This window comes from Dermacentor albipictus, chromosome 5 (assembly GCF_038994185.2).
Source record: "Dermacentor albipictus isolate Rhodes 1998 colony chromosome 5, USDA_Dalb.pri_finalv2, whole genome shotgun sequence".
Lineage (NCBI taxonomy): Eukaryota > Metazoa > Arthropoda > Arachnida > Ixodida > Ixodidae > Dermacentor > Dermacentor albipictus.
Genome location: NC_091825.1, coordinates 138030490 through 138056232, shown reverse-complemented (window position 1 = coordinate 138056232; position 25743 = coordinate 138030490). Strand labels below are relative to the sequence as shown.

At 48.3% G+C, this 25743-nt stretch overlaps 2 protein-coding genes across 2 annotated transcripts in view; one reads left to right on the top strand and one right to left on the bottom strand.

Annotated features, from left to right (window-relative positions):
* Positions 1–7132, top strand: part of LOC135909295 (lens fiber major intrinsic protein-like) — a 52765-nt gene extending 45633 nt beyond the window's left edge. Inside the window, exons 6-8 of the mRNA XM_065441234.2 lie at positions 3917–4237; positions 6120–6206; positions 7002–7132. Coding sequence (XP_065297306.1) covers positions 3917–4237; positions 6120–6205 — 407 coding nt within the window. The 3' untranslated portion in view covers position 6206; positions 7002–7132. The remainder of the gene's footprint in view (positions 1–3916; positions 4238–6119; positions 6207–7001) is intronic.
* Positions 1–25743, bottom strand: part of LOC135909297 (uncharacterized) — a 192018-nt gene that overhangs the window by 142627 nt on the left and 23648 nt on the right. The gene's annotated exons all lie outside the window — the stretch shown is intronic.

Sequence of the window (25743 nt, the reverse complement as noted above, 5' to 3'; positions counted from 1 at the left end):
CGCCTGGGTCGCCAACGTCGGCACGGACCCCATATACGGCTATCCCATCACGGAGGCCGGCAGAGCCGTATCCCACTTCCACAAGCGCTGCCTGCAATGGGTTTCTCACTCGTCGCTACACGGAGCGAACTCTACCCAGGCTATTGTGTACCAGCTCAACTTGGACCGTGACCTGGACTCAGATTCGGTGGGAGCGACCGACATCATCCGCTTGATGCTCGAGCTTTCCCTGAGGTACGATCTTCCCTCGGTGCTCGAGTTTGACGTGCTACAGGCTGACGGCGACAGCCCGTTTACCGTCTTGAACATATCGGTGCCGTCATTCAAGAATCTGCGCGGATCGGACACGGAGGGGCAGTTCTCGAATCTGAGAGGCGACGCCCTCGAAGTTATCAAGAAGACGCTCAGAGTCAACGTCTCGGTCAGAGAGGTGGGCGACTACTTCGACCGCTTGCAGAAGTCTACACAAAACTTGGGCACCGAGAACACCACCATCGACTCCCTGACAAAGATCACGGAAGGCAGAGTCAATGCCTCCGAGTGGAAAAAGTTTCTCAGCGACTTTACCGTATATGACCGGATATCGAGGGTGGTCAGCGTTCCGCTCAGCTTTCTGGAGGAACACACTGCCGACTTGCTGAAGCCGGAGAACCGCCAACGCAGCATAGCACTGATACTCGTCGCTGCTTCGACGTACTTGGCCGAGAAGATCAGTCTCGTAGAAAACCGCGGCAATGAATCGGCCACGTTTTGCGAAGCACAGGCTAGGGCGCTGCGACCTCTGTGGATTCTAGACAAAATCGAGTACTATCCGACGCAGCCGCAAAACACTGCCATACGTGCTGCGTACGCCGACATCGTGGGCGCCGTCATCCATAGGCTACGGAACGACATGGAACACTCGGACGTCGAGAAAATTAACCGAAAGCTAAGTGGCATCCACCTGTTGTTTCCTTCCGACGTCGTCCCTAAAAGTGTCGGGCTACCTGCGCTCAGCAACAGTGACTTCGCGCAAGACTACCTCAGCGTAAGTGAGTATGCGTTCCGTCTCCACCAACACCTCGCCAACGAGCTGAACGTCAGCCCGGAAGTCATCGAGCGCGTCCAGAGGAACAACGTCTCCTTAGACGGGATGACATTGACGGTTCCGGTGGCTGTCTACACGATGGCGCTACTGGAGAACGCGGCGGACCCCTTGGTGGCGATGTCGACGGTGGGCATCGCCTTGGCGCAAGCCGTCTGGGACATGGTGCTGGACGGCCAATGGGGCAACACCATCGAGGTTTCCATCAAAGGCTATCGCTCCTGCGTTAAGTACGGCAGCAATAAGCTGGTGCCGCTGTTCGGCACCAGTCTCTGGCTCGCCATCGACACCTGCGTCGGCATAGCGCGAGGCCCCGGCTTGGTCGAACCCATAGACGGCTCCTGGAGCTTGACCCGCGGTCGAGTTTTCTTCACGGCCTACGCGCAGTACCACCGGTGCAAGCCAGCGAAGGCTTACTCGGTCTTTGCCACCGAGATGAAACTGTTCGTGGCCACGTTTCCAAGCTTCGCGGAGTCGTTTCGTTGCGGTTCATCCGGTTATGGGGAAACTCGCCCTATGTGTTCGTTCCGCTTGCCTCCATAACGCACGCTGGATCCTGACCTGCGACTCGCATTGACGTTGCCAAATAAGGCGTGCATGTTGACGGGAAACTTTGGTCTCGCGTTTAGTTAGTCGTTCAAATATGCGAGAGTGGGCGATAATTATTTTAGCGTTTTGTTTTTCGAAAAATATCAGACGTGCAGTGAAAAATGTTAACCCTGTATGCATCGTGAAATGCTTATGTGAAGATTAGTAGTATTTGTTTTAAGAAACAAGAAATAGCCTTTAGCTTTAATACAGCGTATGCCAATGGCATAAAACAGCTTTGCTCTTGTGTGCATTGATGGTGCTTGAATGACTTTTTTGCTCGTGATCAAGGACGGCTGACTCGATCTAGGGGCCGCTTTTGAGCATTTATAAACACGGGGCGGTGTTTCTAAGTATGTAACAAGTAATTTCTGGTAGTGGTCTCATTGATGCTTAACGTTATTAAATTGTACGCCGAAAACTGCGGTTCCGTCGTTGCCTCTCGCTCTGTGTCCTGTACCGCGCTGTAAATTTCACGATTGCGTAATAAACAATAGCCTCCTGAAGCCGTCCGATGTCACGCAGCATTCGCATGTCTGGCCCTCAGGAGACAGTAAATTTCACCGAAATAGAATTTCGTTCAGGTCTGTTTGATACACATGTATAGTCATTGTCTTCTAATAAAATTTAACAGGCTCAAGAGCCGGAATTCGCTTAACAGATGCTGGTCCGCAGATTTGTTATTGTATGTCACATTGCCTACAACTGCACGTGCATTTCTCATTTTATATTTAAACTATGTACAACATGACAGCGTTCATGATCAACCGCTCCATGCGGCGAACGATACATGGTAAAACATAACCTGCAAGATAAATGGGTCACGGTAAGACGGCGACGAAGTGATCAGAATGGGGATAGCAATAGGGGCTTGTTGGTAGGGCATATCTTATTTTGTTATAGCGCAAGCTTGACACGGACAACAGAAGGCACCTCTGACACACACAGCGTGTCAGCTGTGCCACGTTGTGATCTGACACACATCTTACATGTGTGTTAGATGTGCCTTCTGTTGTCCGTGTCAAGCTTGTGCTATAACAAAATAAGATAAGAATGGGTCAACTGGGGTGAGCAGTGGCTAACAGTAGTTAAAAACATTGGTTAACAATGGGTGAAGAATGGAAGCCTCAACCATTACCAAACGTTTCGATAATGGGGCTTGTCTTCGCTTTTCTATGAACCATTTGCCTAGATTAGCCTTAACGCAGTATGACTAACAGAATTTAAGAAAACCAAAGCAAAGCGGAATTCATGTCTCACACTGTCACTTTGTCTCGTACCTCTCAAGGCATCTATTTACACTACGGTCGCCACTGAAATGAACGCTTGTAAAGAGCGTTCATCAAGATCAGAGGCGCTTGAAGCAAAGAGGCACTATGACGTAAGACTCGAGCTAAGTCAATGGCGGCTTTGTCGGCATTATAGCGAGTCCACTTGGACGAAGAGCGGTATCGTAGCATTCTTGCGGGCTATAAACAGACACAGACGAGTAAGGTTTGCGGCGAAGTTACATGACAGCATCATAGAGCGGCTGGACGGGTAAGTTTAGCTTGTTGAAAAAAGCGTTGCAGAGCTCCATTAAAAGGTTTCACCGGAGCTGTCGATATATGGACACCGTGCCATGGTCTCGGCATCACTCTTTTTCTCATCTCGTCCGGCTTGTTTTCCCATCCTCCCAAAATCCTATATCCGTCCTAAAGAACAACCTCATAACTCGAAGTTTCAATCCAAAAGACACGATGGGGCCAAGTGAAAACAATTCCGCGCTTTCCGTCCTCGTCTTACTTTACAAAGCTTTTGCTCTTCAGTTTTCACCTTTGTTCGCAGTTCACGCAACTAAATGTAATGTTCAGTTAAAGCTATTACGCAGGCTACATGTTTGCACATTTTTCTTCTTTAATTATTAGTATCCTGCTTGTTTGTTGACTTCTGTGTTTCTTGTTTGTGTTTCATCACATAATTTTCTTTTAACGGAACCTTTGTTTAGGCAACCATAAGTTGGCATCGCATTTTTTTTTTTTGGCTCTATAGGCACAGACACGGTTTTTTCTGTCTTTCCATACCTTGATTACCCCAACAAATTCAACCTTTCATCGTCCACCTTTTCACCTCCTCAACGCAAAACAAGAAAGCGGCTACCCCCTCCTGATTAACCTCCCTACGTTCCCTTTTGTCTTTCGGTCGCTTTCACTCTCTCTTCCCGAATTAAGACTCTTCCTCGTTCTCTTTCTCGTCCGCGCGCAGAGTACCGGCTGGAGGACGACTACGAGGACCCATCCAGTGCAAAGAACGCAAAGTACGCGACCGTCTCGCAGAGTCTAAACGGAGGTGTGGCCTCAGGGAGCACAGCGCGGCACGCTCGCGCTGCGAAGGCCGTCCGCCAGCAACAACAGCAGCAGCAGCAGTCGCAGCAGCAGCAGCAGCAGCAGCAGTACGAGGCCGGCTGCTTCGGCCGGCCCGCTGCGAACACCTACTCGCCCACGCCGTCTCTGGCCTTCCCATCATGCACCGAGGCGGCCTACGCGAGCACTCTTGCAGCCGCAAACTGCACTGCGCAAATCTACGGTACGTACACTGAGGCGCGAGAATTCATACACAAACGAAAAAAAATTAATACATAAACGCCAATCCAACGTACATGTTGGAAACTAGGTGAAGCGAAGCTTTAGCGAAAGGCTTGACTGCTGTAGAATTGAATGCAATGCGTACAATTGTGCTTATCTCCTATGCAAGGCGTAACCTTATGCAATGTTTGTGTTTGTGCACCACAGAAGGCTTTGGCTTAATGCAATATTTAGCTTACGCACTGCAGCGTTCACAATCTATACCAAAACGCAAAAGCTCATTTTTAGCGGATGGAAACTAGAGACGTTAACGCAGGCGATGTCTCAGTGACGAAGCTGACCTTTGATGCTTGCCCAGGGAGGAATGGTGAGGAAAGGTGTATTCACAGAAGAGTACGACGTATGTGCAAATGCATCTCAGGTTTCCATATTCCCTGTGCCTAAGTCTAGAGAACGCCTATAATACAGACTTGCCCTGTAGCTATATATGAAGGCTATAGAAAGCCTGCATACGCTTTTCGATACCGGTTTTACGAGAATCCACTATATAATTGGGCCCTCCGGTTGTCAGTAAATTTCCTTTTCACGGTTATCCTGTCTTCCACCGAGGCGGCCTGTCCAAGCACACTGGTGGCGGAGGACACCGCAGCGCAGATTTGCAGTACGTGCACTCCATTAGCCTACCGTCACAACAATAAAGATTCTATAGACGTTTTTCTATAATGTCTGAAGCATACGTGAACATACTTGTCCCTTTTGGCCCCACAAAGTCTGTATCCCGTTCATAAACGTTTTTCTGCAATGTCCATAGAACGTCCATACCGCAATCTTGTGCCATCGGCCCTATAGAATGCAGACTTCTGCGTCTAGCTTTTCAATGCGTACGCATTCCTTGGCGTGTAACCCCAGCAAAATCTGCCCATCTCGTGGTGCCTTGTACCTGCAACATAAACGAATAATTGGCCAAGGTAACGCATGTAATCGTTGTAGTAGTGTAATAGTAGATGATTGGCAGCGATCGGTAGATAGGCATTAGCTAGCCAAATAAGTAAGCAAAAAAAAATCGAAGCTGCAGCCGAGCCAAACAACGCTTACGCATTAGTAGACCATTCTCAATAATTTCTGTAGCATTCGTCGTCACAGCCACGCGATAGAGCCAGAGGTGGCGAACAGCGCGGGGCCAATTTCCGGCACATGCGCGGTTGCTTTCGATAGCGCGGCAGCAATAGTGCTTGTACGACAGACCAGCGATAAGAGCGCAAAAAACTGGCAGTTGCGTAATAGCGGAAGCACGTGACGCAACATTAGCAAAAAGAGAAAGAAAAAAACAAAAAAGGCCGAGCACCCGAGCTCGGAAAGACACGCTTAAGGTTTATGGTCTACTTATTGGGAGAGCGGTGACTCGAGAACAGATAAGCAATTAATTACCACTTATTTATCCAGAATTTGACTTTATGGTATACCGTAACGAAGTTGTAGAAGTCTCCATACGCACCCGGCGAACCGCATAATCGCGATGAAGAGCTTCCCGGAGGATCTCAGCTTGTGTTTAGAAACTTTTCGATGTCCGTGACACCTCCACCTCGGAGCGTTGTTGAAGAAATGACGATGCTTATGGGACTTGCGGTTATAGTTGGTGTGCTTCGTTTCTCCTGCTAAAAAAAAAAGGTAGCTACAATCACGAGGTACGTTTCGCTAACAACCGCGTTGCTGCCGCCATAACAGCTCGACGCTTAATTTGGAATGCTCGGTTGGTTTTTGTATCCCGAAATTGCCGGAAGCAACTGCAAGGCTAATCCCACCAGTAGCCTATAACCACTCAAGTCAACTCAACTCAACTGTATCCCGAAAGTTGCCACATTTTCTGGAGTTTTTTTTTTCAGACCTGGAGATGCCTTCCGGTCACTTTCGGCGCGCCTGGAGTACGGACAAGGACCTCGACCTTCAGGACTCCAAGTTGTATATATAATGTGAGCATCACTGACCTGTGCTTCGCATGTCGTAATCCGTATTCAACTCGCCCTGTGTAGATCCTACGTTGCTTTGCAATCCAAGTCACTGAAATTTTTAGGAGCTGACAGCTCTGGCTACTTTTCCACGAGGTAAAATTCCGCAAGCCAGCAGGGCAAAGGACGGTATAACCTATAGGGATTGAACGATTCATCGTTCAGGCATTCATCGCACCTCAGGTTAGATAAGGTCGGTTGAGTGGGCCTTTATTGATATGCTATGTCTATCTCGTGCACACAATTGGCACCATCGGGAAAATAGATAAAACGAAGTAGTTGTTTCTTCATCCTAGTTGGGCATTCCATGTAGGCTTTCCTTTCCTTTTTTTTTTTTATGCAAGATACTGTGCACATCATTTTTCAGTCAACAGACGTAAAAAAAAAACAGTGATGTGGCCAATTTTAAAACAATCGGCCACAAAATAAGAGCACGAAAATTTACGTTGTGCGCGGGAAAAAATACTCAACCCAAGCCTGCATTTTTCTTTAGATTACCTTTCCATTTTTTCCGTGGCATGAACCATGAACAGCAAGTATGTGTAGCAGTGATAAATGACATTCTCGCGGTTCGACGTATGCTCGAACAGCAGCTTTAACGAAAAGCGTTTCGTTAACACTCTTAAGAAATATCAAACATTGAGAAAATCGTTGTCTCTTGATGCGCAACAGCTTAGACTGTACGACATAGGTTTGCGCACAAAAAAAAAGGACGGTGATAACTCTGTATTACTTCTTTTCTGTTTTTTTTTTTTTTAGGTACAGTGCCAGCGCGATGTGTTGGAGCGGATAAGGTGCCGGTTGCTCCAAAGAAAACTCCGACGAAGATGTAGGAAGTGCACGATCCGCGAACTTTCTCATGTACAACGAACCATGTTATTTCATGGGGTAAGGCTGCTTTTGCGCATTTGTGCTCACGTCGGTCTGTTCGTTTATTAAAACGGGCGCATCCGTGCTTGCGCATCGTTACTACAGCGCTAATTTCGTCCGACTAGCGCCTACTAACAGCGTTTTATACATGTTAACAACATTCCTCTTCCCTCCCCTTCTTCCTGTCTTCCATTTCTTTGTCTCCTCCTTTCTGAAGAGTAGGCAGGCGTTGTGTCTCTTCCGGTGGCAGTTGCCCAGCCTGCTCCTCGGTTTCCCTTTCCTGTATAGTGTACATACATATTTTGTTTTTCAAAACAACCATTAATAATACGCTGATCCACTGTAGGAATTTAATCGACGGCACTCTTAATTGGGACCTAAGAAGTATTAACGCTGTAATAGGCATGAGTCAATGCATTAGTGCGCTTTTTCTTCATTTTCATTAAAGTGCTTCACGGTAACCTCCTTATCGTTGAAGGATTCTCACTATGCTCCAATCCCACCAATTCTAGGCAGTGCGGCAAAAGCTGTGGCTCGCGCTCAGCCAATTAGAAAAGAAAAACCCAAGTGAGGGCGCCTTCATTGTATGCCTTTGATCCCGCGACGCCGACTGAATGAAAGCGTCACGGAATAGAATTAGTAGTGTACAATGAGCGAGCCTTCCTCTTTCTTCAGAAACACGCGCCCAACTCTTGTTATCGAATGGCTGGCACGAGTTCTGTAGGCTTTGCTACACTGCATGTACAGTCGGTGAGATGGAGTATTATTGGGCCATAAGTACGAGTAAACACGCCCGCTCGCCGAATTGTCAAACTGAGGCGTAAATGCTAGCGTTACGGGCTTATGCAAATTGTACAGCGGGCACGACTCAAGCTTTAAGCCAGCTTACCCATGCGCATAAGAACTAAAGTCAGGGCGCAACGCTACGTGTCCGCGCAATTTACACGCATTTATACCATTCGTACCACACGACATTCGTACCACACGAATAGGTAACAGGTTCCGGAAGCCGCAATGCAAGATCTGCGGGTTGTAATGCTGCAGAGGTATCCAAAAAAAGTTCCACGCCTGTACTGTGTACTTTGCTGGCTCTGTGTTTTCAGCTTCTTTGCAGTTTTTTTTTTTTTCGTGAGAGTTTAACCAACTCGCCCAACTCCCCATATTCCTGCAGTTCATCACATTTAGCCTCCTTTTCACACTGAACCTACTGACTACAACTTACCTCTACGGGAGCTCAATGTAAACAGATTGTGGACGAACGAAACGCACGCTAGAGAAGAAGGCACATTATTAAGGACCTCTTCTCCTCAGACCTACCACTAGCGACATCGCCACTAGCACCTCACGGATGCTGTTAAAGATCAATAATATAAGTTAGTCCTGAGTACCTGTTCTGATACGAAAATTCCGCGAAAACACAAAATCCAGGCAGTGTGTTGTTATAAATGCTACGATATGTAAACAAACGTATGATATCTATTGCGCTCTCTCTCTCTCTCTCTCTCATTTTTAATTTGTTTCACACTCACAGTGGGGGGTGTTATAATTAATCTTGACGCATTCTTTCATTACAGGTGTGGCGTGAAGACCTCACCGGGATATTTAGCCGCCTCGAAGGCCTTCGTTAGTCAAATAAATCGTTCTTCACTGAGGACACTACGTGGCTCCAATACAAAGTTTAGAGGTTCTTGTTTTGGTGTGCTCTCCAGCCGAAGCGAGCATCGTCCCGCAGTATCCAGTGAACGCACGCGATCAACGCAAAGCCCAAGCTTCTCACTGCTGTCGTCTGCAAGACGACCAAAAAGGCTTACGCCCCCGTCGTATCGTTTCCGATTCCTCGGCCCCTCGACGAATAGTGCGTGGTTTGCGACAACGTGCACAGATAGAAAACTAGTGAGTGCAGTGCACAATGTGCCGGGAAAGTGACTCGACGCCTCGCCTTTGACATCAATGTGCTGTGTACAGTGTATCACCGACGTATTATATCAAGAACACGATGTCGCGTCACCACGCCCGCAGATGGAGGCGAAGATATGAGTTGCTCACGTGACTTGCGACGCTAACGCTCCGTTTGCGAACTTCTTGTGGGCTGTCAGTCAGACTACGAGTGCGACGTCTGCTCCGAACAAGCGTGGTCTCTATACTCGGTGACAGTCTAAAAATTTGGTATTCAAGCTTCGCCCACAAAACCGCAGCGCAGCCGACCTGTGTGCCTACGCGCTTCACAGCATAGTTGATTGAAGGATGGATTTTATTGGTGCATAGGCAACATCCGCAAATTCCAAAGAGCACCCGGGTCACGATGTCAAAGCGTAGTTATCGACAGAGATGCCAACGCCGAAAGAAGTTCACCTCTCCGCTGTGACGTAACTGAAATGAGCGGACGTAATTGGCTGGCGCATCTGCACAATTTCTCTAAGCTGGACAGCGGCGTATCCGCCACTGCATTCTTAGGCTGTCGCCGAATATAGATCTACCACATTATGCAAGCGTGCATGACACATGCGCATATTGTGCGACTGGAATCCTGTAACATAAGAAGCGCAAAACCCCGCCGAGACATGTGCATACGTTTTCTTTATATTCCTTTTTGACAACTTCAAGATTTAGGTTTCGTTTGGAACCTAATTCGAATTCAGAGGGCAAATTCAGGACCGTCACTGATACGCATATCCATTTACGTCCGTTTACGTTAATTACAATTCAGATGTGCATGAAAAGAAGCAGGTGCGGCTGCTTTTTACTTTACAGAGCTAAGCTGGACAGCGGCGTATCCGCCACTACATTCTTAGGCTGTCGCCGAATATAGATCTACCACATTATGCAAGCGTGCATGACACATGCGCATATTGTGCGACTGGAATCCTGTAACATAAGAAGCGCAAAACCCCGCCGGGACATGTGCATACGTTTTCTTTATGTTTCTTTTTGACAAATTCAAGATTTAGGTTTCGTTTGGAACCTAATTCGAATTCAGAGTGCAAATTCAGGACCGTCACTGATACGCATATCCATTTACGTCCGTTTTCGTTAATGACAATTCAGATGTGCTTGAAAAGAAGCAGGTGCGGCTGCTTTTTACTTTACAGAGTTCTCTAGCGAGCGTTCCTCGATTCACGCCCATCAGGATTCGAATTTCTCGCTTTCGTGACACGTACTATGCCATTCCACGCCGAACGTGAAGTGTAGCTGCGGCCCCTTCAGATGCGCTACCCCGTGGACGTTAGCTCAACCCTCGCCATGCCCAACCGCAACCCAGACTACGCACGAAACTTTTTTTTGTGTGTGAGACTGCGTGATATGCAGTGAAAAGAACCGCGGCACTGTACTCATCACCGGGAACCTCAGTTCAGTGCAATACAGAGACTTTCCCTACGGACTCACCTGTGCTTTAGGCGTTCATAACCACCTGCAGCGTTCAACCTTGGTGTTCAACGATTTCATCATGCAGCCGCGCTTTTTCTTTGCGGTGTAATCTTATTGAGGAAACCCAATATCTTTACCCTTTTGAATGCTATTCTTTTCATCTTCTTTCATTTTCATTTGTTAGTTTTTTTATATATTTAGTTAACTTTTTTTTTTTAGACAAGACGTACCTCGCCCAAGTTGTTTGGTAACTTACTGCTACATGTCTCCACAACAGTTGGTGACATCTTTCAGCCTAACGATGGATGGATGGAGAGGTGTGTGGGGAATCGCTACCGTGTTTTTTTCTTCATCTTCTTTTTTTTTTAATTCGCAGAGGTAACACTCCATACAATAGTAGAAAACCACAATGCGGGAGAGACTGAGTATTAATCGACTCTTCATGAATAAATTGGCTCTAGTTCCAAACGGCTTCAATTTTTTTTTTTCTGAAGACACCTTGTTCGCCTTTACTTCACTTTCTTTATTCTTATTTTAGCGGAATGCGTCATTGTGTATGACCAACGCACTGGACAAAGCGAAACAACGAAGCATTCAGCGCATCTCCGCACCAATGAGAACTTGTGGAAGCGGACACACTCTTTATAACATATGCCCTTCGTTAAATGGTGCCTCCGAAAAAAAAAAAAGCCTCGATAACATGCGTTTCAGCGCAGGTACTGCCATACCACAGACTTTAGGTAAGAGACAAATAGTATTTATCACGGACAGCCACTTTAACGTTTTGTTAATGATAGGAATCAGGACCTTTCTGTTCTTATCTCGATCAATAGATGCAACGTCAGGGCAAGTTTCTTTTTTTGGAGGCCTGACTTCGCACATAGTACAAGAAGACGTTCACAAGTGCACAAACGGATTTCTCTCGCACAGGATATCTAACACGCAAAGTAGAAGGCAAATTTAAGCCCCGTAGTTCATCTGACTTCTTAGTCTAGAAAACCAAGATAGCGTTATTTCAAAAGAGTATAAGCCTTGACTGACACCTAGACGTGCGCTTACTATGAATTCTTCATGGCATAGCATAAACTAGCAACACAATCTCATGCGCTACAGTTCACGCAGTTTGCGCTCAGCGCGAACAAACATTTTTCCTTCGTATCACCGAACTCCTAACTTCATGTTTGTTTTGTAGCGCTCACCTAAAAATTACCCTGAGCTTGACTTTTTCAAAGGGAGAGAAAGAGAAAAAAAATCTTTATAACAAACTCTAGTCCCAGTAAGAGGAAAGTAATATGATCTTTATTAGTATATAAACTTATTCTTCTGCAAAACCAAAGTAACCTCGGCAAAACCAACCCTGGGTTGACATTTTCGTAAGCGACAGCTTGCGCATTACGACAAGAGATACGCTGCAGATTTCAGTGAGGAACGTGCCCCTCGGTAACTATGGTGGCACTTGCTGAGTAAGCGGTGTATTTATTCTGGTTTAAACGCGCTAAATCATGACAGGACGTGCTTCACCTTGTAGAAAAGTGAAAAAGAGTTCATATACGAACGGGAAGTTAGTTTCGGTGAACTTAAATTGACGGGTGCCTGAACAGGGGTGAGTGCCCTTTAAGACTAGTACGAGTGAAAGTCAGGGGCTATGTCTCTAAATTGGCGTGAGTATGTACGGGTGTGAGAGCAGGTAAAGTTGAGTTTACGACTATCTGAAGAGGAGTGAGGGCCCTTTAACACGAAGGCTAGCGAAAGTCAGAGACGATGACTCTGAGTGGTCGTGAGTATGAACGGGAGTGAGAGCCACTGAACGAGTTGACGGGTATCTGAAAAGGAGTGAGTGCCCTTTAACACGAGCACGAACGAAAGTCAGTGACTAGGACTCTGAGTGGGCGTGAATATGAACAGGAGTTAGAGCCAGTGAACTTCAGTTGACGACTATCTGAAGAGAAGTGAGGGCCCATTAACACGAAGGCTAGCGAAAGTCAGTGACGATGACTCTGAGTGGTCGTGAGTATGAACGGCAGTGAGAGCCGCTGAACGAGTTGACGGGTGTCTGAAAAGGAGTAAGTGCCCTTTAACACGAGCACGAATGAAAGTCAGTTACGAAGTGGGCGTGAGTACGAAAGGAAATGAGTGCCGGCGAGCGTGTGCGGACATGAGTATGTACCTCAGTGAGCGCCTCTGAGTAGGAGTGGATGCGAGTAAGATCGAGCGTGAGTGTGGAACCAGTAAATGTGAATGAATGTGAATATGACTTCGTATTATGAGCGAAATTGCAATTGTTTTGTTCGTACTACTCAAGCGAGAATGAACTGTATACCACGTATATTTAATCTATGGTTGCATGCTAACAATACGTCGAAGATGTACATTCACCGGACAACAGCATGCATCTTTCATGAGGAAGAGAGAAGGCTAAAGCACTTCGAAGAATTGATTTGGTGAGTTTACGGAAAGGAGTTTGTTCCTCGTTCTACCGCACGGAGCCTAACAAAAAGGCACTCGGGGATTCCGTGCCGACGCAACCTGGATAATCTCATGCCAGCACACGAGCTGACAAAAAGCGCTTTATAAACAACATATTTTTGTATATGATTCAACGTTGATCATCGAAAAAATAATGTGTAACTGCGCCAAACTGACAAACGCAATTCGATATCGATTCTCAAGACAAGCGCTCCTGTAATTGCAATAGAGGGCATGGGAGGAGAAGGGAGAAAGGGACATCTGTTCAGTTTCTTGTTCATTGCTTCTCTGTTCCAAAACACGGAAAGCGTCGTGAGGTGGAGTTTACGACACCGTAAAGCTGTTCTCACTTGGAGAATTAAGTTTGGGAGGGAAAAGAAATACCTTCTAGAGAAGGCGTTCGATATAAGGATACATTTGTGCCTTTATGTAGCTAAAGTGAACATCGGGATGTTGGAGCCATCGTTCGTTATAAACAGTGCTCGTCGAAGCACTTGCGAAACAAAAGCAAAACGCTATATAGCAGCCGCGCAATACAAGTGAGGTATAACCCTGCGCGAGCGTCAGTATGTTGTGTCTACTGACTGCTTGTCTCGGCTACAAACTTTTTTTTCTTTTTCTTCACTTTGTTCGCAAATTTCTTGTTTGCTTGTCAGCCTTATGGTACGGTAGTCCTTCTTTTGATAACACTATTGCTTAATCATGTATTGATTGATAACGCTATACAGCGCTTATGTTTTTCTTTTTTAGCTGCACAAGATTTCTTAAAGATTGCCTGTGGTAGATAGCACAATTCTAGCTATTGATGCCATCACATTTACGAGAAATCAAAAGGTTATATTCAATAATTATGTAGTTATTCTAATTATCTCTTTAATTAACTACTTCACGCCACATATTTCAATCTACGAATTATAGACGCTGAGTTCGCACGGCGCGTCCACTTATAATGAATTCTCTGGACGGCACCAGTTCCGAGATGTTAATTTTCAAAGTGTCCGTCGAAATGCATTGGTGTTCTAGTTACTTTCGTGCTTCAATGCATAAAACGGCAGTTTCTTAAGATGGGCTAGCCGTGGCCGACTAGCCCATTTCCAGGTCCTTTTGAAGACTGAACTGATTGTTCGGCACACCGACAAAAAAATCTGATTCGGGCACATATTTTTGAACAGAAACGTGCGCCTTGTAGTACACACTTCCTCCGTGGCACACAGTGTGTGATCAGATGTACAACAGCCTCCATTTATGGTCCGCATGGCGACTTCTAAGGGCTCTCCTCGACCTTCAGTCCACTCGAACAGCTAGCGTCCGTCGTTTGCAAAAACTGATCAACAACTATCCGACACTAGACGCTCTCTATACGGATCTCCGACTTATCTCGCACCACCCGATACTCCCGAGTACGCAGACTATATGACGAGCAGGATAATCCTGATTCCCATCTGTCGGCCCCAATCACCCTTTCAGAGCTTCGTCCAGGTCCAGCTGTCGCTGAACTTTGTGCGCACACTATCCCGGGCTCGGATGTCATTACCAACAGGCAGCTCCACAGCCGAACTGAGACCGACTACCTTTTTCTCCTCGAGCAGATCAATAATGTGCGGGCTGAGGGATACATGCCCCAGGAAAGGAAACATGCTGAAATCATATTCATTCCTAAACCTGGCAAAAGACTTTCGCCTACATCCTAGCAACCCATCTCTCTTACTTCTTGCGCTAGAAAACTCATGGAGCGCGTCATACTTGTTCGCCTCACAGCAATCTTGGACAAAATTAGGTACTTGCCCCATAGGCTCGCAAGTCACCGCGCACGTACCTCTACGCAAGACGATCTTCTTCAGATCTACAATGACGTGCTTATACACCCTAACACTGTCCAGCTTCGTGCTATTCTCGCTATAGAAATGAGGAAAGCATTCGACAACGAGGCTGATGACGCTGTTATGCTCCGACAACTGGCCCACGCAAAGTGCGATGCGTGCGTTTACAATTATGTACGCGATTTTCTTCGGGCACGCACCTATGCTCCCTTGGCATAGGAGACGCTACTTCACCATCCATATTTCCACATCCACCACGGGGTAGTCCTCAGGGCTCTACTCTTGCTCCTCTTCTTTACAATTTGGCAATAAGTGTCAGCGATCGGGCTCCTGCTTCCGTGTAGGTTATCAATTACAGTATACAGGGATTCCCAGCTAATTTTAGACAGAGTTTAAAGCTATGCGAATGCCACGTAGCTGGACAGAACCAAGGTAATGTTCGCGGTCGGTTGGAAATACTCAAATTATTATTCTTAATTCCGCCTAATTAGATAAATCGTTTTAATTAATCAACTTCCCTAATATTATAGTTAGATTAAAAGTATCAATGACAAAATTGTAGAGCGACATGGAAAACTCCCGATACAGTTTTATGTGGCTCGATACGTACTACGTAAGTGTTTTTCAGAGCGTTAAAGAAGCCCGCAAATGCACGCAACATTGCAGCGCGACTGGCCACTCGAGGCACTTTGCCAGCAGCGGTTCTGTACCCCATATGTGGTCCGGCGCCGTCGTTTTGAGCGGGCTATGGCGGATATCAAGGCGGAGGATGAAGAGAAGGGAGGCTTCAGGTACGACGAAAGCCAGTTCCCGACGTTGGGGAAGACGCTGGAGGCTGGGCGAGGACAGGATCGTGGGCGTCGACGTTCAAGATCAACATCAAGGAGACCAGGAAGAGCATCTCGCAGCCGCTCCGGTGGCCGGTCTGTCAGCAGATCGGCGTCTACGGTGCGCTTCGGACTGGACGGACAGTTGGGAACTGAGACTGCGCGTGGCCCCAATGGGACTGAGGGTCAGGATGTTGGAGCGTCTACAAGGCAAGGGCCCCGGTGGAGCGGCCAGGGGTACTACTTGGGCGGAGCGCGCAAGCGCTCGAACGGAGATGCCTAGTTTGGTAAGGCCAGATCATAGCAAGAATGAGGCGAGATTCAAGAGGCTGGAACAGGAAAACGCAGAGTTGAGAGAAATAGTGAGCTTGCTTAGGGCAGAAATCTCGGCCCTTAAGGATGTTACAGGACCTGCACCGGCCGAGAGGGCCATGCCTGAGCCCATAGAGAGCATGGATTTTGCTGATGTAGGTGAGGCTAGTGGGTCGCGCCCCTCAAAAAGGAAGGCGATGACTCATGAGGTGGAGCCCGCGTCGAGGAAGCTGAGATCTGAGGTGAAGGAGATGCTGCAGTGTCGAGTGTTGTGGATAGTGTTAAGCAGGTCAACGATGGTCTGGCGCAGCTTAATATGCGTCTCACAGAGTCACTCGGCTCGATCGATGCATGGGATGTTCAACGAGCTGCAATGTAGAATAGAGGTGTTCGAAAACAAGTCCAGTCTGAGTGCCTCTCCCTTTCTTAGGTCGGGATCTCAGTCGACTGGTTCCTCGACAGGGAAGTCTCAGGTTCAGCAAGATGGCTCGCAGCAACTGCTTCAACATGGCGCGACAAAATAAGGCTTTTTGTGTGTGGTAATGTAACTGTAGGGGGTATGCTTGTAAACGGGCGCATCTACAGCAATATATTCGCTCGTGTAAGGGTACGCCGCAGGCTATTCTACTGCAGGAGACAATGACGGAAGAAGTTTCTCTGACGGGCTACCGAACCGTCTTCGGGGGATCCAAAGCTCGGGGGACCTGCATTCTGTTGGATAACAAACGGACACAGGACACAAGTGGTCCATGATCTTAAGATACCTTTCAGTTCCCTGGAATATGTCATGATTGAGGTGATTCCTAACCGGGTGAACAAGAAAAGCGTGTTTATACTGAACGTGTATAGTGCACCGAGGGACAGGGTGCAGAGATTCAAGTTGCTTCTGCAGAAGGCTCCTACGCTTGCCGGAGACCATCCGCTGATCGCGGCCGGGGATTTTATTGCTCCGTATCACATGTGGGGTACAAGCATGACACAGTTGAAGGGAGAGACCTTTGGCAGAACGCTGCGGAGTTTGACCTTACGCCGGTCACTGACCCTGCCTTTCCGACAAGTATAGGGACGTCAACGTGTAGGGATACTACCCCTGACCTCTGCTTTGCAAAGGACGCGGCCAAGCCTAGTTGGTGCAATCTTGCTGAAGACCTAGGTAGTGATCATTATATTAACCAAGTCGTTTTTGAGGTTGAGGGTAGGCGCCTTAGGGCGTTAACGTTTATGGACTGGGATAAGTTTCGGGTGATCCGGGAGGAGACAGGAAAAAGGAGGAAGGAATTCGAAGGCCTGTACCGGCCGCCCCTGGAGTATTGGGTCACCCAGGTGAAGGAGGATGTAAAGGAGGCTACGGAGGTGATCACTACGGATTTGGAGGTGGATAGTGTTGATAGCAGGCTGGCCCATTTTATTGAAGCCAAGCAGTCTGTGCTGGCTAGGTGGAAGGGGCAGCGGCTTAATTGCAGGCTGCGTCAAAAGATTTCTGAGCTGAATAAGCTGATTGAGGAGCACTGTAAGCTTTTGTCTAGGCAACAGTGGGATGAGGTATGCAACTCGGCGGACGAGCAGGTGCGCAACGGGAGGTCGTGGGGCTTGCTTAAGCATTTGCTGAACGACTACAATAGGAGAGCTAGTCAGGGGCACGTCCTTGCTAGAGCTGTACACGAAGCAGTGAGTTCTGCCTCGGAGGAAAAGTTGGTTGAGAAGCTGGCCAACAAATACCTTCCTGTTGCTAGACCCGAATGCTCTTCTGACGGTGCAGGCCTACATGGGAGAGGACAACTTTTTCCTAGAGGAGGACTTTCCTGTGGAAGAGATACGCACGGTTTTGCATAACCTTAACAGCAAGTCGGCTCCCGGACCGGACGGGATTTCAAACAAGCTTTTGAAGAATCTGGACGATAGGTCGATCAAGTACCTTACCGGGGAGGTTAACTCTATGTGGAGAGATGGTGTTGTTCCGGAGCAGTGGAAGACAGCTCTCACGGTGCTGATTCCTAATGCTGGCAAAATGCCGAGCATTGATAACTTAAGGCCTATTTCGTTAACTTCGTGTGTGGGCAAGGTGGCCGAGCATGCGGTGCTTAATCGGCATACAAGGTACGTTGAGGAGAATGATGTCTACCCTCCCCCCCCCCCCTATGATTATTTTTCGGACCGGGCTGTCGACTCAAGACGCAATGAAGGTCATCAAGCATCAGGTCATTGGCGGAGATGGAAGGAGCGTTAAGGCCATCCTAGGGCTGGACCTGGAGAAGACAGCGTTCGGCACTCTTATATTCTTAAGTCCATTTCGGATCTTGGCCTCGGCGCGCGCTTTAATGACTATGTCATGTCCTTCCTGTCAGGCAGGAAGGCTACCTTGAGGGTTGCGGAGCTGGAATCAAAGACTTTAAATCTTGGAGACAGGGGAACTCCTCAGGGGGCCGTCATCTCGCCCACATTGTTCAATCTGGCCATGGTCGGATTGACCAAGAAGCTCTTGGAGGCTGAGGGGATTAAGCACACCATGTATGCAGATGACGTGACCATATGGAGTCACGGAGGTTGTGAGGGCTATATCGAAAGTCTTCTACAAGAGGCAGTAGATGTGACTGAAACTTATTTGGACCCGACGGGGTTAAGGTGCTCTCCCTCCAAGTAGGAGCTGTTGCTGTACAGTCCCACTAGAAGGGGACCCAAGCCAAGGGGATGGATCCCCGTGGACCAGCTGAGCATTCAACTTCGTACAAGAAATGGCGATCTCATACCTAGGGTAGATAAGATCAGGGTTTTGGGGATGCTGATTGAGTCGAACCGCGCCAACACGCTGACGATCCAGAAGATCATTGCCAAGACAGAAAATGCGGTACGCCTAGTGAAGAGGGTGGCCAACAGCAGACGGGGCTGAAGGAGGACAGTCTGATTAGACTTATGCACGCATTTGTATTGTGTCACTTAATGTGGCGGCCATGCACAAGTGGAAACCATCAGAGAAGGAGAAGCTTGACACACAGATTAGGAAGATCACCAAGAAAGCGTTGGGAGTGCTAACGTGCACCAGCACCGACCGAATTCTCCAGCTGGGAATTCATAATGCCTTGGATGAGATAGCTGAGGCTCAGGAGAGGACGCAGATGGTGCGTCTCTCTACGACTAGCGCGGGTCAGCAGATTCTGAGAGAGTTAGGTTTTTCTCAGGAGAAGATTTCGCAGCTTCACGTCGGTATTCCCTTGAAGGTCCGTAAGCGGTATCACATCAAGCCTGTTCCCAGGAACATGCATCCGGGGTGAAATGTGGGTAGAAGAAAGGCCAGGGGGCTTGCCTGCTGAGACTCATTCGTGATGAGAATCAGAAGGTTGGCTTAGTCGACGCTTCTTTTAACGAGGAGAGGAAGGTGTTTACCGTAGTTGTCGTGGACAACGAGGGCCGTGTCGTTTACGCTGCTACCGTTCGGACTGATAGGCCAGAGGTCGCAGAGCAAGTGGCTACTGCGCTCACCCTGGCTGACAGGCGCAGGCCTTTTGTATATAGTGATTCAAAGTCGGCCATTAAGGCCTTTGAAAAGGGCTCGTTGGCTAAGGTTACTTTTAAAATTATGCAGACATGTGAGATCTCTCAACACTACTTATGTTGGTTCCCTGCTCACCTTGGAATAATTGAGGGAGCCCTCTGAATCTCAATGAGTCCACTCATGAGGCCGCGCGAGATCTTACCCTCCGCTCTGCCCCGCGCCACGGCGTGACGGTACTCCCCGAGAACAGAGACTCCCCTTCCACATAAAATGAGATCACGAAGTATTACCTTCTTAATCGCAGGGTTTACGGTTTTCCGAATCCTAAACTAAACAGGGCTCAGGCACTTACATTACGCTTACTACAGACTGGTATTTATCCTTGCCCACGGAGACTGAAGAAGTTTTATCCTGAGACGTATACAGAGCTTTATTGACAGGATTGTGGTGCTTTAGCCACGCTCGAACACATGCTCTGGTCTTGCGAAAGAATTGAAGACTCGGCGATCAAGGACACGTCCAGGTGGGAGGCTGCACTTCGCAGCCCGGACCTGGATGAACAATTCTGGGCTGTCCAGCAGGCTCACGACGTGGCCGTGAATCTTGGCCTTCTGGTCCCGACCCGGGAGCGGCCCGCTTAGTGTTTAATTATCACTACTTGCAGGACCAAATAAAGTTTTCCATCCATCCATCCATCACCCAACACTGAGGACACACTATCCTGGAGTACTTAGGCTATTCCACCCCTACGGTTTCTACTTCACCTCTTTTCATACTTCCTGCTGCTACACGAATCCTTCTAAATGTCACCTCTCTTCCACGACGCATGCACCCCCAATACAACGTTCTGTGCCATGCAGCCCGCATTTTATACAGGCGTTACCAGCGCTACCTCCGCGCTCATCCTTTGCATCTCTGTTCCTTGACTAACGCCAGCACATCCGCCCGCGGTTCCGCCTGTCGTCGTACTTTCCCAGTCCCTAGCTGTAGTTCCCCGCGAACTGCTTCCTACTACTCATCCTACGATAGCAGAGCTACATGCCCTGAAAGGAGCTTCTCCAAGGAACGCTTCCGGCCCCACTTACCACTCTCACAGCAAATTATTTATGCACACGGTGGAGATTGTGTGGATTCCTGGTCATGCGGGATTGTCGGGGAATGAACGGACTAACCAGCTCGCACGTGAAGTTTTACGCCAGATGATGATGGTATATGTGGCTTTATGGTGCAAGGGCCTATGATGGCCAAAGAGCCCCAGTCACTGGTCTGAGGTTGCTGATGTGGTCAATGACAAATGGCAAATGTATAGATGAAGCGCGGGAGTTTAAGTCAGGCTCCCGACATCCCCGAACCAACTCCGCACACTTCACGTTACACACCGCGCAGCCTAGAACACTGTCGTCTCCTCAGGCGCGTCTTTCCCCCTCCCCAAACGGCACTCCCGCGTGTTCACGGCGTTCTACTGCGGCAGGCGCAGTCCAACTGCTTGCTCTCTCCAAACCGCCTACACCTTCTCCGTGCTTTCTCAGATGAATCTCCATCTGTTTCCCCCTTTCTGTGGCGGTTAACCTAACTTCCGACACATTCTGTGGCACTGTCCCACACCTGCTTCTCCCCGTCTCCTTCCTTTTCCCTCCGGCCCTCTACCCCTTCGGCTACACGGCAGACACAAGCAACCCCCTTACACGCACACGAGTACCTGGTGAAGTTCGTCAACGCTGCGTTGAAAGATTGTCCCAGCGAGGCCTTAGACTGAGGGCCTCCACCACCCTCCATTACTGCTATTAAATAAAGTGTACATCCTCTCTCTCTCTCTCTCTCTCTCTCTCTCTCTCTCTCTCTCTCTAGTGAGATACTTTTCGGCCGCACGCGTATCTCACACTCCTACTCTCGCAGCTATGTTTGCTCGCACGCTTCCAAATTAATCTCCGGGGCTGCTTACAAATCGAATACGCGTGTTTCACAAAACAGCATGAGTGTCCTTAATGAAGGCGCGTCGCCTACCATATAATCGCGTCAAGCACTCGACCCACCAAACATCGCGCCGTCTCGGGCTCGCTCGGCCTCGAACGATGCAAATGCGAGCGAAGCGAATTTTCGCTTCTCAATTGTGACGAGGCGCGCGTTCGCCGCATAAATTTCGGAGATTGAGCCGTGTACGCCATCGAACCGCGGGGGTTGCAGCCGCCGTCGACCTGCGTCGTTATCGCTTCGCTGCGGTAATGGCAAGCATTCAATATCTCTCAGTCAGTCGTGTAACTGCCCGAACTTCGGGAGTGAAAATTCGGGCAGAATAATGGAAAGGAATCAGCAAGCAGACATATTAGACGTAGCTATGAAGCAGCAGCAGCGACTGCGGCCACACTGTCTGGGGTTACCGCCCTCGCGGGACGCGGCAACTGCTGTAGCAGATAAAAGGACGCGATAAAAGAAAAAAAATCCAATATCCAGCGACGGGTGCAGAATTCTCCATATCCCCTTCCCGACCGGCACGGCAATCTCTTCATCGTTCATCGTTGCGTGGACGGAACAAAAAATAAAGAAGAAAAAAAAACAAGAAAGCGCAGCTATATGCAGGAATGGTGTTTCGGCCAGCGTCGTCATCCAGAGATAAAGGAGGATAGCTGCGCAGTACGTTTTTGTTCCTTGCAATCTCGCTTTAATGAAGGCGATTCAGAAGAGAGAAAATCCTGAGAAATGGGGGCGAAATAAAGAAAGAGGGCGAATCGCATCGCAGATCTGGTAGTGGGGCCCAGGAACATCGGACTCTCCCTTGGCTGGGCCGGGGCGAATAATAGATAGTTGTGCCACCCGGGCCACATATCCCCCACCCCGCCCTCCACCCCCGATTTTCTTCCTTCTTTCGCTCCTCTGCGAGGCTTATCGTTTTTGACATTCCTCGTCGTCGCTCTGGCCGCGCTTCCATTTGTACGGGCCACCCGATAAGCCGGCCGCGCGTCTTCCAAAGGAATCCTAATCGCGATTTCGCTCCTCGCCCCCCCCCCCCCCCCAGCCCCCGCGCCGCGCGAACGCGACAAAGGGAACACCAGCAGGACACGCAATGTCAGACACGCTGGGTGAGAATTTAATAGTTCAAAAAAAAAAAGTAACGAGACGCGAGAAAAGCAAAAGGCGTCGAATGTGCGCGAACTGTAAGGCGAAATAAAATAAGACTCGAAAGTAGTGTCTAACGGAAAGCCGGAAGAAAGAAACAAAGAACAAAGGTGAAAAAGCGGCAAGGAGGATTCTGGAGAGAGGGTTCGGTGTGGCGCGTAGCCGGTTAAGACCTGGGACGCGAACAATGGGCGCCGCGAGCTCTTTCTCTTTTTTTCGCGTCAGAGAAAGTGAGCTATACGCCTAATTTGCATACCGGGTTCCGCACATCTGAAACGACTCGGAAGATACGGACTCGGCACCCGCTTTCATTCTTTCTCACCGACACGATGGGGTTAAGACGAAAATGAATGCGGCGCCTGCAAAACTTTTCTTTTGCGAAGAAATTCGGCTTTACGAAAAACGTTGTTGGCGGTTTGCTTCGCGATCCTTTGGTGAGCCCGGCTCTAGCACCGGCGAGGTCCCCCCTGCGGTGTCTTCGCCGACGGCAAAGTAGCTGGCGAGGGAAAATTCGGCAAAGAAAATTAATCAGGACTGGTCTTTGTACGCGCGGAATACCACTGTCCGAACAGCGCGTAGTTGTTTGCCGAGGGAAACTATGTATCTTTTTCCAACAATGTGTCACAGATGAATTAACACTCTGTCCCTGGAGTGAGTGAGTGAGTGAGTGAGTGAGTGAGTGAGTGAGTGAGTGAGTGAGTGAGTGAGTGAGTGAGTGAGTGAGTGAGTGAGTGAGTGAGTGAGTGAGTGAGTGAGTGAGTGAGTGAGTGAGTGAGGGTGTGAGTGAGGGTGTGAGTGAGGGTGTGAGTGAGTGAGTGAGTGAGTGAGTGAGTGAGTGAGTGAGTGAGTGAGTGAGTGAGTGAGTGAGTGAGTGAGTGAGTGAGTGAGTGAGTGAGTGAGTGAGTGAGTGAGTGAGTGAGTGAGTGAGTGAGTGAGTGAGTGAGTGAGTGAGTGAGTGAGTGAGTGAGTGAGTGAGTGAGTGAGTGAGTGAGTGAGTGAGTGAGTGAGTGAGTGAGTGAGTGAGTGAGTGAGTGAGTGATGTTGCGTGTGCGCGTTGGGTGCTTGCATGTGCGTGTCAAGTGATAACAAGTAAAGATTGGCGACTATATATAGTCTTACAAAGCGATAACGACATTGGTTTGCCTTTAAGTGATGCGTGTGTGCGTGGGCGCTAAATAAGACTAAATGACCATGCATTAATTACAGGTCCTGGGGAAACAAATGCAAGCGTGGGCTGCGATGTTGCAGCGATGTATTTTTCGGTGCTATCGCTTTTTGCGCTCCGTCAGTGATCAGAGCGATGTTCAGTTATGAATGGGATCAGCTGGCCGTGGACGGTATATGATAAGAGTGGCGCAAACATGAGCGGACGTCATGGCTACAAAATCGCAGCCCAGTCCTTTCATATGTATAATAATTTATCGACAATGAAAAACAACACAGTAAAACTGTCATAATGAAATCTTCACTGCTGCTGCGTACTCTCCCTGAAGAATTTCCGGGAAGCGCAGCACAGATGTTGTTTACTGTATCACTCGTCTTCTTTATACTTCGGTGAATTTTATGGACAAGGAACCATAAAAACGCATCATTGGTGCATCCCTTAAACGTCCCAAACAGAATTGAGAACACGTGTAGTAAGCGCTACTGCTGAAACCTTTTGTTTAAAAAATAATTGAGGGCAATGAACCATATTAAATTCTTTTCGAAACAAAAAAAATAAAACCATCTGGCACGGAATATATTTAGCGTGACTCAACGAACGCTTCACTTCTTTTTCATTTTGTAATCAGTTGGAAAAGCTGAGCGCTTTAAACCTTTCAGCCAGCAGGAAAGTAAGTTTCTAAACCTTATTCCCGCTTCTGTTTGAGCAGACTATTTATTAACATCCTGCAGGGCTGTGCTTCAGCCGCGAGGTTATCTGGGCCTTGAGGTTGACACCGAGGGCCTAAGACGGCTTTCCCGCTTAAAGGAAGGCGAAATTTATGACATCGCTTCGCCCACCGGACGCTATAGCCGACGCTCAAAAGCTTGCGGCCATGCAAGCATAAGCCGCCGGCTCTAAACCACTCGATGCGTCACACTGAACGCTGAACTATATGTATATACCTTCTCCTCTACTTTATGAGAAAAGAAACGAAAGAAGTGCTTATATTGACTGCAAGCTTTTTTTTTTCGTTATAAGCATTCTATGCACAATTTTTACTTGTGATCCACAAGTGCAGGCTTTTTATTCTTTTATTTTTTTATTGAGCACTTTTGCGAGGTCGAAGTAGGGACAAAGGCTTTCCTAAAAATACCTGCCCTACAAAAAAAGAGCATCTCTCTCTCTCTCTCTCTCTCTCTCTTGCTCTTTAGTTATCCACCTATATATATTTTACCGAAGATTAAAATCGGGGACTCGGAGAACCATGCCCGCTTATTGTGCTTTACCAAAGTCAACAGACCGGCTGGAAGCTATTTCTGTAGGAAGGTACTCGCATCCTGTGTGCGTGCTTCTGTGCAGTACGTGCACGGCAGGAATGATCGCGCTCGCTTGCATGTGTGTGCGTGCGCGTGCTTTTTTTTTTTAATTCCGCGCCTTTATTTGAACGCGGCCGCTTCCACGACCGGAGATCGAGCCCTCGACCGCATGATCGGCAGCAAAATGTCACAGGTCCCGAACTGCTGCGGTGGGTATTCGACATTTTCATCGAAGGTTAGGTAGCATATCCGTGCTACATAAAACACAAGGCACGCGCAGAAAACGCTCGCATTAAACTGCACCGTCTACTTCATAATCTCCTCTTCGGTCTTTGGCACCGATTCCTTTATCTAGCGCTGTGCGCTTTTGCAATGGAAGACGTCGGAGCGCTTGAACTTAATCGAGCTCCGGCGAACACCTCAGAGAGCGGCGTCGGCATTATCATCATCATCATCATCAGCCTGGTTACGCCCACTGCAGGGCAGAGGCCGCTCCCATACTTCTCCAACAACCCCGGTCATGTACTAATTGTGGCCATGCCGTCCCTGCAAACTTCTTAATCTCATCCGCCCACCTAACTCTCTGCCGCCCCCTGCTACGCTTTCCTTCCCTTGGGATCCAGTCCGTAACCCTTAATGACCATCGGTTATCTTCCCTCCTCATTACATGTCCTGCCCATGCCCATTTCTTTTTCTTGATTTCGACTAAGATGTCATTAACTCGCGTTTGTTCCCTCACCCAATCTGCTCTTTTCTTATCCCTTAACGTTACA